The sequence below is a fragment of the Hippocampus zosterae genome, chromosome 4, assembly GCF_025434085.1.
Source record: "Hippocampus zosterae strain Florida chromosome 4, ASM2543408v3, whole genome shotgun sequence".
Lineage (NCBI taxonomy): Eukaryota > Metazoa > Chordata > Actinopteri > Syngnathiformes > Syngnathidae > Hippocampus > Hippocampus zosterae.
In genome coordinates, this window is record NC_067454.1 from 4,836,852 (window position 1) to 4,852,913 (window position 16,062).

Consider the following 16,062-nt stretch of genomic DNA (forward strand, 5'->3'; position numbering starts at 1 on the left):
GGTTTTTCACTAGTCCAAAATGGCACGGTCCATTTTTTTCGACTTCAGTCGAAGGTCGTTCGGAGGTCACAAATAGAACAATCATCTTTCTGAAAGTTTAAAAAAGAAAGTCCACTTTCCCAAATATAAAACAATATCTTAGCAAGCGAGCATGAAATAAACTGTCCATTTATGGCTTGCAAGCAAAGCATATTGGCACAAGGTAGTGACTTGTCATGGCATCTCAACTTGTGAGCATTTCGCCTACTGTAATTGTTTGATTTTTTTTTCTCCCTAATATCTCCTGGGTGTTTACAATTAGTTAGAATTGACGTAAGGGGTCGTGGGCCTCAAGGACACTTGTTGCCAATGCGGTTTTTAGCAGGTGTCGCTTGTCAGCAAGGCGTCACTTGCCGACTCAAAGGGTCGCTGCCCTCCCTCCTCTTCCTTCTCCTCCTCCTCTTCCGCTTTTCTTTGTATCTCATCTCCGCCGCCCCACTGCCACTATCGCATTCCGATGATGATGATGATGACGATGGGGGCACGTTCCCCAGGGGGTGCGGGAGGGCAGCAGTCGCAAGGGAATTGGCTGGCGAGAGAGGCCCGAGTGGGGAGTAGCGTCTTAGCGAGACCCCCTTCATGTTAAGCGCCAGATCCAGAATCAGTTTTCTCGAGGATCGAGGGTGGGAGGGAGCAGCAAGAAGGGGCGGTGCAGACGCATCACTTGGACCGGGCGCGTCCGGAGAAAGCGCCGCCCCCTCTGGGCTGTCACCTGATTGGTAGGATAAAGGAGAAGCGGGGCTTTCAGACACGTTCTCCAGTGGGTCGGCGCCCTCTGAGTGGCCCTGGGAAGGCTGAGCGTCCACGTCACCCCCCGCTGTTCGATAGCAGTGTAGCCCGAGGTTGACGTGGGTGCCGGCTGGTGGGTCCAAAAGTGGGACGTGGCCTCTGGGGCGGGCTCCACGACGGAACAGGCGACGGCAAAGGTGCCCGAAGCGACGCCGGGATGACGACGAGGAAGTGGAAGAGCGGCGGCTTGTGTGACGCCTGAGTTGTCGACTCATGGCTAAGCGAAGGTTCTGCAACACGGAGGCCTGAAAGGGAGGAAGGAGAACCAACCAGAATCTTAATGAGACGATTTCCATGTGCCTAACCACAGCCAATGACGATTTACATCAATGACAGAACTCCAAATAATCAAGAGATTTTATTGATTTCAGGGTGTCCCCCGCCTACTGCCCAAAGACAGCTGGGATAGGCTCCAGCACCCTCCGCGACCCTAGTGAGGATCAAGCGGCTCGGAAGATGAATGAATGAATGAATGAATAATCAGAAGTTTTCAACTAATTTGTGAGAACTTGAAATGAGCTACTTGCAGCGTTGGTAAACTCAGTTCATTGTACTGAGGTCAGTGTTGTTGACGGCTAACAGTGAGCGACAAGTGAAATGCTGGACCCTAATACAGGGGTGGGCAAACTATGGCCCGCGGGTCAGATCCGGCCCGTTGGTCTTTTTAATCCGGCCCACCGAAGGTTGGTCCGCAATTAAGGTTCGATGTGAATGATTGCATTCATTTTATTTGGACTTGTAACGACAGACATTTCACCGCCAGGTGGCGCATTGACTTGAAGTTGCAGAACAAAGAGGAGGGGGGGGGGATCTTATCGACCACCTTGGACCTCTGTATTGCTCTACTTCTACTGGTCTGATCACAACCCATCTGCAGCAATGCACAGGCTAAAATAGATCATCAACAACACTGTTGTCTTTTAAAAAAGTATATTAATACAGTACGTTCATGCTTTTGTTCTGTTGATGTTTGATATGGACTGTCAACAAATGCAGTTTTTTTAATGTACCATAGCTTGTGCTGACCTGGCCCTTCTGTCAAAATTTTAAAAGTCAATGCGGCCCCCGAGCCAAAAAATTTGCCCACCCCTGCCCTAATCATTTGAGTCAACTGTGCTCAAGTTAGCTCAGATTGTCAGTGAGTTAGCTTCGGCTGACTTGAGGTGAGCCTGCCAATTAAAACTTAATATTGAAGCCTGTGGTGAAGGGGTGTCAAACTCATTTTTGTCGCGGGCCACATTGTCGCTACGGTTTCCCTGAGAGGGCCATTATGATTGTTCATTTTGTAAAACCGTATAAATGTTTAATCACCTCCACATGTTACATATCCAGTGCACAACAAATTGGTGGATAACTAGCTTTGAAATCAGAAGTCAAGAATAATGGTTTGTTCAGCCATTGCTTGAATGAATGTAATAAGTACGTAACAAGATAATGCTTGCAATATCTCTATGTTATGACGGATTACATATGACACTTTGAAATTTTGGTTCAGACTTGAGCAAGCATCATGGAAAAGTTGACATGCTGGATTTGCTCTCGCGGGCCACACAAAATGATATGGCGGGCCAGATATGGCCCCCGGGCCTTGCGTTTGACACCTGCGCTGTCGTGCATTTGGCAAATTTGCAAATCGACATCGTCATCCAACCGCTTCAACGGAGTGTTCTCCATTTCTGGTAAAGACAGCCAACTTTGCTCAGTCGCCCAATTACAATGAATCAACTGAGTTTGTTGTGTTTGCATTGAGTCCGCGAACCGCTACAAGCAAATCATCCAAGGCCACTGTGTTCTCGAAGAATCTGCTAATTCGACTCAGTTCCACCAATTCGACGGAATCATGGCATTCTGCGGCGTGTCTTCAATCCCGACCGAATAAGAGAACAGAATAAACCGAGTCCCTCGTGCTGGGAGTTACCTGTGTGGGGTTGTAGGCGGGGAAGTCCTCCACAGGTGGAATGAGTCCCTGCGCTATGAGCTGCCCGTAGGACGGCGGCGCCTCCCTCTGTACAAACTCGGCTTCCATGCGCGACATCTGCGTCTCGAAGGCTCTGTAGTCGCGGCCGCGCAGGGCGTGCAGCTTGAGGGCGCAGCCGAGGGCCACCACCAACAGGAGGCCGCACACCAGGCTGCCGATCAGCGCCGCCGTGATCACTTTGCGCGGCACCGCCGTGGGGCAGCTACGCTCGTCGCTTCCGTCCGGACAGTCCTCCTGGCCGTCACAGCGCCACGTCTCGAAAATGCAAAGGTTGTCGCCGCAGTGGAAGTTGCCCGGCTGGCAGTCGTAGCAGTTGTTCTCGTCGGAACCGTCCGGGCACCTTCGCGATTGCAGTAGTGGGAAAGTAACGATGTACAAGAGGCACACACAGAAGGTATCACAAGTAGGCTACCTCTTTTGGTTGTTGCAGCGTTCTGACCGCGGGTAGCAGGGGCCCACCGTGTCCCCGCCGCATGGGAACTCGCCCTCGGGACACGCCGGGCAAGATGACTCATCCCGACCGGACGGGCAGTGCCAGTATCCATCGCAGCGCTGGCGTTCTGAGTAGCAACCCTGCTCGTTGCCGCAAGGGCGCTCGCCCGGGAAGCAGTAGCCTTTCACCTGCAGGACCAAAGAACAAGTCCGGGGATCACTGGAATGCTCGAATTACAACGAAATGTGGTTTCCTTGAGACATGGAGATGGAAATATCTGATTGAGCCGAGTTCGTTAGCTTGAGTCGGTGAACTGGTTCAATTAAATCTTTTGAGTCTGCGGGTGTAGTGGTTTTCTGTTTTGGTCTGCTAACTCAAGTCGGTGCGTTGAATAATTTGAGTTTGTGGTTATTCTGGTGAGTCGGCTAACTTCAGTCTTCTATGAAAAGACTATGACTTTCTTTGACTTTCTCTTTCATTAGGCTTTCTATGAAAATAAAAGCGTTTATTTTGAAATTTTATGTGTGAAAGCAACAAATGTGGAAAGAAGGGGCGGTTTTGGGGGTCCAAAATCGAGATTAGTCCATCAGATCGTGGGATAACACAAAAAATGTCTGCCTTGTTTTCCTTCATTCATTCATTCATCTTCCGAGCTGCTTGATCCTCACTAGGGTCGCGGTGGGTGCTGGAGCCTACGCCAGCTGTCTTCGGGCAGTAGGCGGGGTACACCCTGAATCGGATGCCAGCCAATCGCAGGGCACACAGAAACAAACAACCATTCGTACTCACACTCACACCTAGGGACAATTTAGAGTGTTCAATCAGCCTGCCACGCATGTTTTTTGGAATGTGGGAGGAAACCGGAGCACCCGGAGAAAACCCACGCAGGCCCGGGGAGAACATGCAAACTCCACAAAGGGAGGCCGGAGCTGGAATCGAACCCGGTACCTCTGCACTGTGAAGCCGACGTGCTAACCACTGGACTACCAGGCCGCCCCTGCCTTGTTTTGTTTTTCAATAAAACATTATTTTAAAATATCGTAGCGCACCACCACCAAAAAACATGAAAAAGGATATTTTTCACTGTAATAATGTTTTGACCCAGATTTTTTTTCAGTAATGGGATAAAAAAATAAAAAGTATTTTAGGATGGGTGTTTCCCTCACACCCAAAGTGCTTTTTGAGGCATATTCATATTTTACCCCCAATTTCTGTAAAGCCCCCCCCCCCCCATTTTTTTCCGGGGGGTATACATATTTTTGAGACAAAACTTTCTCCTAAACCCCAAAATAAAATATTTTTGTTATATTTGCCCCCTATTATTTTGGTGATTTTTTTCCCCGAAAAACATTTATTTTGGTGATTTTTCCCCAAAAAAACATTTTCATAGCATATGTTTACCCAATAATTAAAAACAGTTTTCTTTAGGCAGATTTGTTCCCCAAGATTATTTTTGCCCACGCCCGCATTTTTTTTCCAGACATTATTTCCTCCACGGTTGTTACCTGGTAGGTGGCATTGAACCCGTGTCCAGGACTTTGCGGTTTTGCCGTGTAGAGGACGCTCATCTGTCCCCGGCTGGACTCCAGCAAGGTGGGCCGACGGTTGTTGTGGTAGGACAGCACCTGCAGGAGGTTTTCGGCCCGCTGGACGGCGCCGTCGTAAACGTGCAGCGCGTCCCCGGGCCCAAGCCGCAGGTCCAACCGCAGCAGGATGGGTTTGGGGTCCCGCGTGTCCACCACCCACGAGCACCGCAGCTCAACCGCCGCCCCCACAGCGGGGCGGAAGAAATCGGGTGACGCGAAGGAGCCGTAGAAGTGGCCCAGACGTTTCCCGCAGGATGTGTCCGGGCAGCCGAGCTCGTCGCTGCCGTCCGGGCAGTCCCGGAAGCGGTCGCAGCGCAGAGCGGTGGCCAGGCAGCGGATGGACCGCCCCGCGGCGCAGGGGAGGGTCCCGCGGGGGCAGGGTCCCGGGGGGGCGGCGCTGGGCGGTGGCGAACAGCCCCGCTCATCAGTGGCGTCGCCACACTCGTCTTGATCGTTACACTTCCAAGAGCGCGGCACGCATTTGCCGTTACCGCACAGAAACTCATCCGGCTGACAGCTGCTCTGACCGAAGTGACCTACGCATCATACAGAAAAAATACATTCAAAATTCCAAGCAAATTCATTCCCCAAATATCTTGACAATACTTTTTCTCCACATTTAGCCAGATATTTTCCATCCATCCATTTTCTAATCTCACGAGGGTCGCGGGCGTGCTGGAGCCTATCTCGACTGTCTTCAAGCAGTAGGCGGGGGACACCCTGAACTGGTCGCCAGCCAATTGCAGGGCACACAAAGACCGACAACCATATGCGCTCACAATCATGCCCTGCATGATTTTGGAATGTGGAAGGAAACCAGAGTACCCAGAGAAAACCCACACAGGCACGAGGAGAACATGCAAACTCCACATAGGAAGGCAGAGGCCTGGGATCGAACCCTGAACCTGTACAATGTGAGGCGGATGTGCTAACCCGGAGGTCGGCGACGCGCGGCTCTTTAGCGACATCCAGTGGCTCCCTGGAGCTTTATAAAAGAATTCTGAAAATGGAGAAAGATTTTGATAGTAGGCTAATATAGCTCAAATAGATATGGATACACGTTGCAGCTCCGAAAAAGGAGAGCTGTTGTGTTGTTTTTTTTAAACGTCCACCTTATTTATGCTTTTAACAGTCTCGACAAACACAGACACGTCTATGTCCGACTGCGTGCCTTCTCTCTTCTCGTTCAACTCGAGAGGTGTTCAAAGACGGCCTCCAAAAAATCGGAAATTCATGATCACTTCACTGACACTAAGAAAATCGGAAAGAATGCACCAAAACAAAACATCAAGCGAGGAAATCACAAAATAAATTCTACGGGGGCGTTTGTGAACACACAACAAAGGAATGAACAACATAAACAATTCTGAGACAGTCCAGTCTCCTTCATACATACAGCAATGTGTTTCCTTCATTGTAAGTTTTATAGAAGGCTTTTATTTTTTTGCGGCTCAGGACATACTTGTTTTTTTTTTAATATATGGCTCTTTCAACATTTTGTGTTGCCGACCCCTGTGCTAACCACCGTATTTTCCAATAATCATTTTAGGCTTATTTTTTGACAGAATCCACCCACCCCAAAGAAAAAAAAGATGTATTCTCCCATTCAATTCATAATTTCCCCACCTAGATGCAGCAGACAATCATATTGCAGGGGGGCATGTCCTAAAACTCAAGTGGGATTCATAATAACCCTTCGACACATGCTTGCGTGAAGACATCAGTTCCTGTTGAATGACGCCCCGTATTTAAAAGAAAACCTTATTCGCCGGGTCACTCTGACCTCAAGGCACCACCGTGTATTGTATGATTGACTTGTATATATTCCGAAATATGATCAATTCACCTTTGATGTAGGACATGTGGAAGCCTTGGGCTTGTCCCGAGCCGTTGACTTTCGAATGGAAGTAAAGCCAAGCGCCCCCCCTGCTAGTGATGAAGGGCGGCGGCCGTGCGGAGCCGCACAGACGCTGCGAGTGCGGAGCCCCGCTGCCCCACCCGGAAGATGTCATCAGCAGCCAATCGCCGGACTCGCAGCTCCCCGTCTCGCCAACGTCGAACACCCGAAAACTGAACCGCAGGACGTGAGTGGCATGAAAGTGTGTTTCTGCGAGTGCGCGTGTTTATGCATTACCTCATGGTAATGATCTCCCCGTGGCCCGCCTGGATGTTCCAGCTGCAGTTGAGTCCGGCGGGGTAGTTTAAAGGCCAGGAGGGGCTGAAGATCACGCCCCTCCGCTCCATGTGGATCTCCACCTGATCACCGCAACCTGCTGCATGCACGCACACACAAAAGCGCAAACACACGATAAATGTTAAAAAATCATTATTTTTTTAAAACCTTGATATTACTTTAAATATATAATTTCTATACAGAAAGGGAAGTTAAGTAAAAAATGTTCTCAACAGAAATATCCCACTAGTTTTACCCACGTTTTATCCAAATAAATGATTTTGCCATTTCCCCAAATTTCCAGTTGTAAAAAAACGTACTTATTAGGCTCAGTAACACAGATATGGTCTGTACCGACACATCATTTGTAACAGGATACATCCAACAAAGTGCCGGCGACGGCACCACACCAACACCGTGCGAACGTGTGAGTGCCTCTACTCTGCAGTGATGTAATGCTGATATATGCTGCAGCTGCATACCCGCGGTGAAAGGCCAACCCGTGTTTCCACACGCTGACTGATCAGTTACCCACCGCAAATCGATACCCCAGTGTGGGTACGCGTGTGTGATGACGTCACCAAAACAAAAGCCCACTTCAGTTTTTGCCGAATATCTGCCAAGGCTAGATAAAAGACCCACCACGTAAGGCATTGCAATTAATGTTTATGAATGATTATATCACATGTATCTTCATATTTGCCATCCATTATTGCATTGCACGGATTAATGTCTCACCTGAACGCAGCACAGCGTTGCAGAGCACCAGCACCAGCAGCATCCCGAGCCGCAACGTTGCCCCCATCGCTCCTATTAGCCGAGTTTGGGCTTCCTATCTCGGCAACGACCGCCACACTCCCCGCGGGGTGACTTCCATCGATTTTCAGCCGAGCGAAGCAAAGATATGAAGTGGTTTTAAAAAGGCATTGTGTGTCCTTTAGCAAGACTACAGACCCAGGGTGACTCTAACTGCAACAAAGAAAGCATCCGAATTTAGGCTTCAAATTAAAGCTTGTTTTGTTGAGAAGGTGGAAAGGGATTGAAGCCACTCTGTCCAATCGTACTGATTAATCAAATAACTATTAGCAATGACTGCTGATGGAGTCCCAGTAGGGAATCATTCGATTATTTAGTACCAATATTCCGATTTGGTGCTCTTATTTTGAAAACGGTATCTTTTGGTTTCCGATAAAATTATGTGGCTTTTTATGCTAGGTATTCCGCAATCAAACCGAAAAAGGGGTTCATAATTAGTCGAAGTGTGTCAACATCCGAAATATAATGACATCAACTAGATTACATAATGTACATTGACGACGGACGTTCCTTGAAAAAGGACAATGTTTCCTTCAGAATTGAAATCCGTCGCTTAAGGTTTTAATAATATTTCGTCTACATCAGTAGTAGTAGTACCAGAAGACGTACGTTTCTTGCAGACGTCAGTTGGAACATGACGTCTGATAAATTATGCAGTCATAAAACAAACAAAACCCAATTTAAAAAATAGAAAGAAAAAGGCACCGCTGGGATTCGAACCCAGGATCTCCTGTTTACTAGACAGGCGCTTTAACCAACTAAGCCACGGCGCCAGGTGGATGGAAAATAAAAATATCCAACCATATTCTTTTATTATCGATCAAAGCAACGTTCTTGACCCTGTTAATTACTTTTCTTTAAAAAAAAACACCCCGATTAAAAATGTGTCAAGGTTAAATGTATTTAATAGCTGCATTTTTCTCATAAGTTAAAATATATTACATTTAAAATCTGCAAAGCCACCCTATCAACAAATGTTCTAGAAGTAAACAATCGTTTTAATTTGTAGTTCCATTTATTTGGAACTCTTTCCTAGGTTGGAAACGTCTCACAAGGGCCAACAAACACTTTTGCAATAATGCTGCAAAACAGCTACATAGATGCAAAGATGGTGTTGACCTTTTTTGTGTCTTTTCAAATTCCAAATCTTTTAAAACAAAACTATTCAATACTAAAAACACTTTGTCAACACAAAAACTAAACCCAATAAAAAAAATCCAAACTAGAGCTATTTTTGTGGATAAAAATTCTCTAAAATACTAAAAACAACTACGGAAAAAAACACTATCAAACTAAAAATTCAAACTTCATCTCAACGCAAAAACTTTCATTTTCAAGCCCATATTCAAAAGTAACTCCTAGGGGGAAAGCAACCACATACTTTTAGAACCTGGAAAATAATTTACCTTGGCTAGACAATTGGCTGCGCTTACCAGAACATTCGGTTCTAATTTAACGGTATTTGCATTTAACAAACAAACAAGACAAATGACTATAGTACTGATGAATGATTTATTTGTTGCACTCTTAATAAGAATGAGGTGATAGCTTGATTCTTCAACAATTTATTCAACTTAAACATTTTTGAAGTGTCTTCACGTGACTGCGGTAACAAGTGCCGGAACCAAAAGCGTTTTGTTTTGCTTTTTTTGTTCTTTTTTTTCATGCACATGGTCTCGGCATAAATGCAGGCTATCTTGTTTCTGTTTGTGTGATATTTCACGCAATATAAGTTTTTTTTTAAATCACACACTGCTTTTGAATACAGGCGAAAGATAGTTGAAAGATATACACAATCTGGGATTAAAAATATCAAGAACAGGAACAGAAGGATGAGGTGGGGGGAGAAAAACAAGTAAAAAGCTACCAAAAGAAACAAAGCTGTTAAAAAAAAGACAAAAAAAATCGGAAACATGTTTTGAGAAAACGTCTTGTGCGATTGTGTCCATTTGTTAAATTACTGTAAATTCTATGAAAAACAAAGCAAAAGCAACACTCAAACATGAGACATTCTGTGCCCTGGAGGAGGTAACAGCGGGATGTCTGCAGCCACCTTTTTCTTTTTTAAATAAAGAACAAAGTCTTTTTTTTTTTGCCGCCTGCGCCCGCCTTGTCGCACCCTCCGGGCTACTGGTGGGCGCACTGGACCCCCGGGCCGTGGTGGCCGCCATCTTCGTCAGAGCTGTCGTTGTAGACCTCCCGACGACCGCCTGTCGACGAGCCCTGGCTCACATCGTAGTCCTGAAGGTCCACCTCCTCCGTGTCGCCCGTGATGAGCGGCGCCTCCGACCGCGACGGTAGCATGTCCTCCAGCTCCTGGAAGACAACGTGACACGTTTGCGTTGCGTTGTTTGAGTGTTCACAATGACACATGAAACAACCAATGTCAGTTCTTGGCAAGATTGAGAAAATTGAATTGAAAGATTGAAAAAAGAATAATCATACAATAATAACGATGAGTTAGGCTTCGCAACGTGGATTTTCCCCTCTCCCTGAAAACTCATGACGATAAATTACAACTCATGGTAAAATCCATACTACTAAAGGGTCAAACTTCACGGCAAGGAAAAAAAAAATCTATTTTTTAATATCAGCATCAAAAATGCATTTAGGGACAAAAGGCCAACTGCAATTAAAATTTGGTGCCGACTCATGTTTTATAACATTTCTAATACAGGAAGAAAATTTTCATTTAAAATAACTTCACATTAAAAAAAGGAGCTGAAATACTTTTTTTTTTTTAACTTTAGATGTGGAAAAAAAACCTCCAACTTTTGAAGAAAAATAGTTCTTAAAAGGTACAGAGGCAACATAGCAAACTTTTAAAAAATAAATACAATTCAAAAAATAAATACTATTTTTAAAACAGGCAATAAAAGCAAATTAAGTAACGGAAGGGATTTCAAATGATTTAAATTGGAATAAAAAGAAAACATTTAAAGTTTTTACATTTGTTTTTATCAATAAATGAAGAGAATAAATGAATAAAAGAGCGGTACCGCTAGTTTCTCAGGGCTGATCCAGTTGCTGGCAGGGAACTGCACGTCGAACTTGACGTACAGGTCTCCCTTCTCAAAGGGGTTACGGTACTGCGGCATGCCCTCCCCTCGCACCACCCTCACTGAGCCTAAAAACAAACGACAAACAGGGCGACGGTGAAGCTCAACTTCCTTGACGCCGCCGGACAACTTTGGCGCAAAGGAGCGGAGGGAGACGCTACCCGGCTCGATGACTTTGCCGGCGGGATGCTTGACCACGATCTGCCGGCCGTCTAAATGTTTCAGCATGACCTGGAAGCCGCACAGCGCCTCCACCAGGCCGATCTTGTGGTTCATGAACAGGTCGTTGCCATCTCGACGGAATGTCTGCACTCGGAGAAACAAACAAGAACAACGATGAAACAGCCAGTGAAGGGGTGTCCAGAAAAATGGAAGGAGCACTTTTAAGTTGTTCAACATTTCGAAATACGCTAAAGTCGGTCAAGAAAGCAATTTCACATTGTTTGCGTTGTCTCGTTGATTTCAGCGGCTTTCTGGTCAAAGTGTGAACCCATCCATCTCAGAGTAGATTCAACGCTGCACTTAACATCGGTTGAATCCCATACAATTGAATCATCTTCATTCATGACAGTGTTTGGAAGAGAAATGGTATATATTTTTTCCTACTCGTATAAAGAAGACAAACTATTGGATTGGATTAAACTTTATTGTCAAAAAATTCATCTGTACTGTATGTGAAACATACAGCACAGATGAAATTTCTTCCCTCTCAACACAAAACAAGAGGAGCCGCTGCGGGTGTCCGCGCCGCCATCAAAAGAAAACAAAAAAAAAAGACAAAATAATAAAAAGCAACACATGAGACACATTCACTTTGTTGTCTAAAGCAGTTATAGATAATAGGAGCGATTCAAAGTGTCCTTTTCACCAGTGGATCAAAGACATCATTCTGCAATGTGCACACGTCTGCTACAAGCTATGCTTGAAAGCAACAAACTATGATCGTGTTACTAACCTAACGTACGCGACATGGAAGCGGCCTCTCGCTCAGCCTGCTGTTCTCGTCGAGCAGCTTTTGTCTCGTTCGAGGGGACAAAAGTGACGAGGTGAAACAAAATGTCACTACAAGCTTCTGATGGAAGGCACATATATGCTGCATTCTGCAACGTCTTCTACTGGGGAAAATCTTCTGATTCTCTCTCTCTCACATTTTTTTGCCAGCGCCCCATACTGTTAGTTTTGAGTACTAAATGTAAGAAGTTCAAATGGCCTGGCCCAACTTTTTGACAATTTGGAGGGATATTATGCGCCACACATACATAATGGGAGCCAGGTCTGTGCTGCAGGCAGGCCAGTCCAGCACCCGACACTTGATTATGAATCCGTTTTAACGGATGCAGAATGTGGGTTGACATTGTCTTGCTGAAGTTAGCATTGCTTGGATGGCAACATGTTTCTCCAAAACCTGAATGGATCTTCCAGCATGAATGGTTTCCCCCACAGAAATGTAAATGTTACCCACGCCATTGGTACTAACACAGCCGCATAGCATTGCAGATGCTGCTTTTTGAACTTTGTGTCCATAACAGTTTTTCCTCTGTTGCCAGTAGGACACGACGTCCAAAATGTCCCAAAACTATTTTAACTGTGGACTTGTCCTGAGACAAACTCACACGCAGAGAAGCCAGCTGCGAGTTCTGGGTGTTGATGTAGGACCTAACTTTGCATTTACTGACATTGGTTAATTAACCAGCAACCAATTGACAAATTCATCGCTCATTATTTCTGACCCTCAATGAATCGGTTAGATATCTTTTCTAATTAAAAACTTTGCAACTGCTCAAAATGTCAGCTTCTTGAGAGCAAAATATCCGTTTTCTTGAGACTTTGCCCTAATGGCCGCCGAGTGATGCATTTTACAATGCAAATCACAGTGATTAAAACAACAACAACAAAAAAGGTTCGCTGCTATGAATAAACTGATCAAGATGTGCACCCACCTCGTGCTCTTTCTCCTGCAGCACCAGGACGATGTCGCCCGGCTCCACCCCCGGCGCCTGATCCGCCTCACCGCCAAAGGTGATCTTCTGGCCGTGCTTCATGCCCTTGTCCACGTGCACCTCCAGGATCTTCACCTCCTTGACCACCTTCTTGCCTTCGCACTTTTTACAGCGGTCCTTCTCGCTGATCACCTCGCCTGAGAGGGTCGAGTCGCCGGGAATCAGTTAAAAACACCCATTAGCAGTGGAGGGGCTCTTGATTCTTAGTTGGAGGCCACTATTTGGTGCAATTCATCCAAAGTAGAGAGAAGAACTAAAACGCACCTTCTCCATTGCAGTCCGTGCACACGGACTGCATCTGTTGCAACATGCCCGGTGCCAGCTGTCTGATCACGATGCGCATGCCACGCCCTCGGCAGGCGGCGCACTTCTGTACCGCACCCGACTTGCCGCCCTGTCTGCAACGCAGCACCGCAACCCATCAGACGGCCCGTTCTCAACATCGCGCGGGAGATGATGGAGGGCGAATGAAACGCACCCGTTACATGTGCTGCAGAGTACATTTTTGCTAAGTTGTAGTTTCGTCGTCTTGCCGTTGTAAAGGTCCTCCAGTGATACTCTGCAAGGGAAACGCAACAGTTTAGCAAGAACACGCATTCACGTCAGAGTTGGTTCAAGGTGACAGAACGCTCGCTTTTTTTTTCTTGTCGCAAGGAAATTTTGAGCATGACACACCGGCCATTTTAACCACAAATTAGGAGACTTCTAAGCGGGTGTCCTGTCTCATTCAAATTAGTCACTGCTCATCCTGATCCCCTCTTCTGTTGGCTAGCATAGAATCAGTACACAAGATTCTATGCTTGCTCTATTGGGTGGGAGTGAGTTCCAGAGTTTGGGGGCAGAGCGCCTGAAAGCTCTGCACCCCATCGTGCTGAGACGGGAAGAGGATACACAGAGGTGGAGGGAGGATGAAGACGGTCTTTGAGGATATCCTGGACAAGACAACCCCTCCCAGCAAGCGAACGAATACAATACAATACACGCTGATTTATATAGCGCTTTCACAATGTCAAATAGTCCGAAGCCGACGCTGCTGCATTTATGTTACAACTATCAAAATGCAACCAATATAGCCCCCCCGCCCTACTAATCACATAATTGTTTAAAATGTTTTTTTTGTTATTTCATTTGCAAACATCTAGCGCTGACCTGTTTTTTTTTTTTTACTGAGCCAAATATAAACCCTGGTTCTGGATTTCCATTATCTCCTTTTACACAGTCCAGCAAGAAACTTAAGACGTAACTCAGCAGTGTGAAAGGTGCTAACAAAATACCTAAATCCACCCTGAGGCAAATGTGAAAGTATCCATGTGCTCATTACGATCTGTGTCATGCTACAAATAAAGCACAATAATTAAGGCTGCCATTTCGGCAGCTTTTAAGGGCATACTTAAGCGGGTGCACCATGTCCTCGCCTCTCCGTCGGCCGCCATTGCGCGAGCGTCCGCTCTGGCCGCCCATGAAGCCGAAGAGGCCGCCGCCAAAGATGTGTGAGAAAATGTCGTCCATGCCGGGGCCTCCGCCGCCGCCCTCCCGCAGGCCCTGCTCGCCATAACGGTCGTAAAGCTCCTTCTTCTCGGGGTTGGTCAGCACCTCATAGGCGAAGCTGATTTCCTTGAACTGAAGCAGTAACAGGAGATGTTTTGAGAAAGAAGTCAACAAGCCAACGGGGGCACATCAAAAACCGAGGTTGGCAAACTACGGTCTGGGGACCCCTGCTCGCCATTGAAACGCTTTAAAACTCCATTAATCTGTTACATCTGGTGTTCTCGAAAATGAACAACATATGACATCCTATGGCATTGAGGGACTATATAAGGTATTTATCAAGGGGTAACTAAACCTTTAAAGGGAACCTGAAAACATTCATATGCTAATTTCCGACGTGTACCGTCTTTTACCTTGTCGCCAGCGTTGGGGTTCTTGTCCGGATGGTACTCTTTGGCCAGCTTCCTGTATGCCTGTGGAAGATAGCACGACGTCAATCATTATCACTCATGCAACACGTGTGCTTCGCCCTCACTTACGTCACGTTATCTGCTCATGACTGAAGCGAATGATTAGAATTTACCGATTTACCGATTTACATAAAACGAGGTTAAAAACAAAAAGTGGTCCATCTCGTTAGTTTACCCACACTTGGCTTTTCGTATAAAATGGCGGCTCGACATGTGTACGAAACGTTGTGTAATTGAGAAAACGGCTATATTAGCATCGTAGGCTAGCGATAGAGACAACGACTTCCGTAGACGCTTAGCAGATATGATATACACAAAATAACGTTCCTGCCAATCATTACAGTGAGCACAATACTCTTACGACGTAAAAGCTGTTACATTTTGGAGGACATATGAGCCTTGAAATAGCTCATTTACAACCGAAATGACATTTAGTGGTCTAAACTCCCGTGACGGTAGGTGGCGGGGGACGTTTTATTGGATTTATTCGTACCATTTTCCAAACCCGATAATGTGTCTTTATCGAGAATATGACTTTGAATCAATAAAGCCATGTCAAAGCTCTTGACAGGCTCTCATGACTAACACCTGTACGGTTGCTATAGGGAGGTCAATCACTCAATGACTCACACATACTTGAAATAAATGTCAGGTAAAGGTTAATGCGTAGTGTTTAAATATTTATTAGAGTAAACCTTTGGAAGGCCAACCCGATCGTGTTTCCATCCGCATCATCTCACACACACAAACACACGAGCATCCAGGCCGGTTAGCATGATGACGAGCTAACCTTAGCACACTATGCTAAAGACGTACTTCCTGCTTACAATTTTTTTCCAAGCGTCCCGGCTCGTCAAAGACAGCCGGGGCGTCGAGTGCCGTATCACCGGCTTTATAGCAAGGCCGCTCTCCCCCCTGTGCTCTTTACCTTTTTCAGTTCGTTTTCGGAGGCGGACGGCGACACGCCGAGGATGTCATAGAGCTTGGTGTCGGCAACATTGGCCATGGTTGTCGCTGCGGCTGTTTCTCTCAGCGCGGAGGTGGACGGACAAAGAGACGCGCCGGGTGGAAAATGTTTGGTTTGGCTTTCCGCGCTTCCACTTCCGGTGGGGTTGAGAGCGCTATGTGGCCGCTTTCGCCCTCTTGAGTATAATGATGAAATTACAGTTACAACACAAGCGTGTGTAGACTGGGCTTTTCCAAATTTTTATTCTGAGGGCTACACACAGAA

General features: G+C 46.2%; 2 protein-coding genes and 1 non-coding gene across 4 annotated transcripts; all 3 read right to left on the reverse strand.

The window, feature by feature from the left end:
• Positions 1-7,990, reverse strand: lrp3 (low density lipoprotein receptor-related protein 3). 2 transcript variants are annotated; one of them, XM_052062476.1, is made up of 7 exons: positions 7,737-7,990; positions 6,960-7,095; positions 6,672-6,895; positions 4,745-5,361; positions 3,219-3,427; positions 2,747-3,146; positions 1-1,073 (listed from the first exon to the last, which is right to left on the reverse strand). In XM_052062476.1, exons 1-7 carry the CDS (start codon positions 7,801-7,803, stop codon positions 375-377), a joined length of 2,352 nt encoding a protein of 783 aa, XP_051918436.1. In that variant the 5' UTR covers positions 7,804-7,990; the 3' UTR covers positions 1-374. The 2 variants fall into 2 exon arrangements, with proteins under 2 accessions (XP_051918436.1, XP_051918435.1); XM_052062475.1 differs by having other exon boundaries at positions 6,960-7,098; positions 7,737-7,989.
• Positions 7,991-8,513: 523 nt separating this feature from the next.
• Positions 8,514-8,587, reverse strand: trnat-agu (transfer RNA threonine (anticodon AGU)). The gene has a single exon. It is a non-coding gene; the product is annotated as a tRNA-Thr (tRNA).
• A 776-nt stretch (positions 8,588-9,363) lies between these two features.
• On the reverse strand, positions 9,364-15,929 carry dnaja2a (DnaJ heat shock protein family (Hsp40) member A2a). The gene is made up of 9 exons (XM_052062538.1): positions 15,760-15,929; positions 14,775-14,834; positions 14,264-14,493; positions 13,352-13,432; positions 13,138-13,271; positions 12,814-13,010; positions 11,035-11,179; positions 10,814-10,941; positions 9,364-10,130 (listed from the first exon to the last, which is right to left on the reverse strand). Exons 1-9 carry the CDS (start codon positions 15,835-15,837, stop codon positions 9,942-9,944), a joined length of 1,242 nt encoding a protein of 413 aa, XP_051918498.1. The 5' UTR covers positions 15,838-15,929; the 3' UTR covers positions 9,364-9,941.
• Between the last annotated feature and the right edge of the window lie 133 nt (positions 15,930-16,062).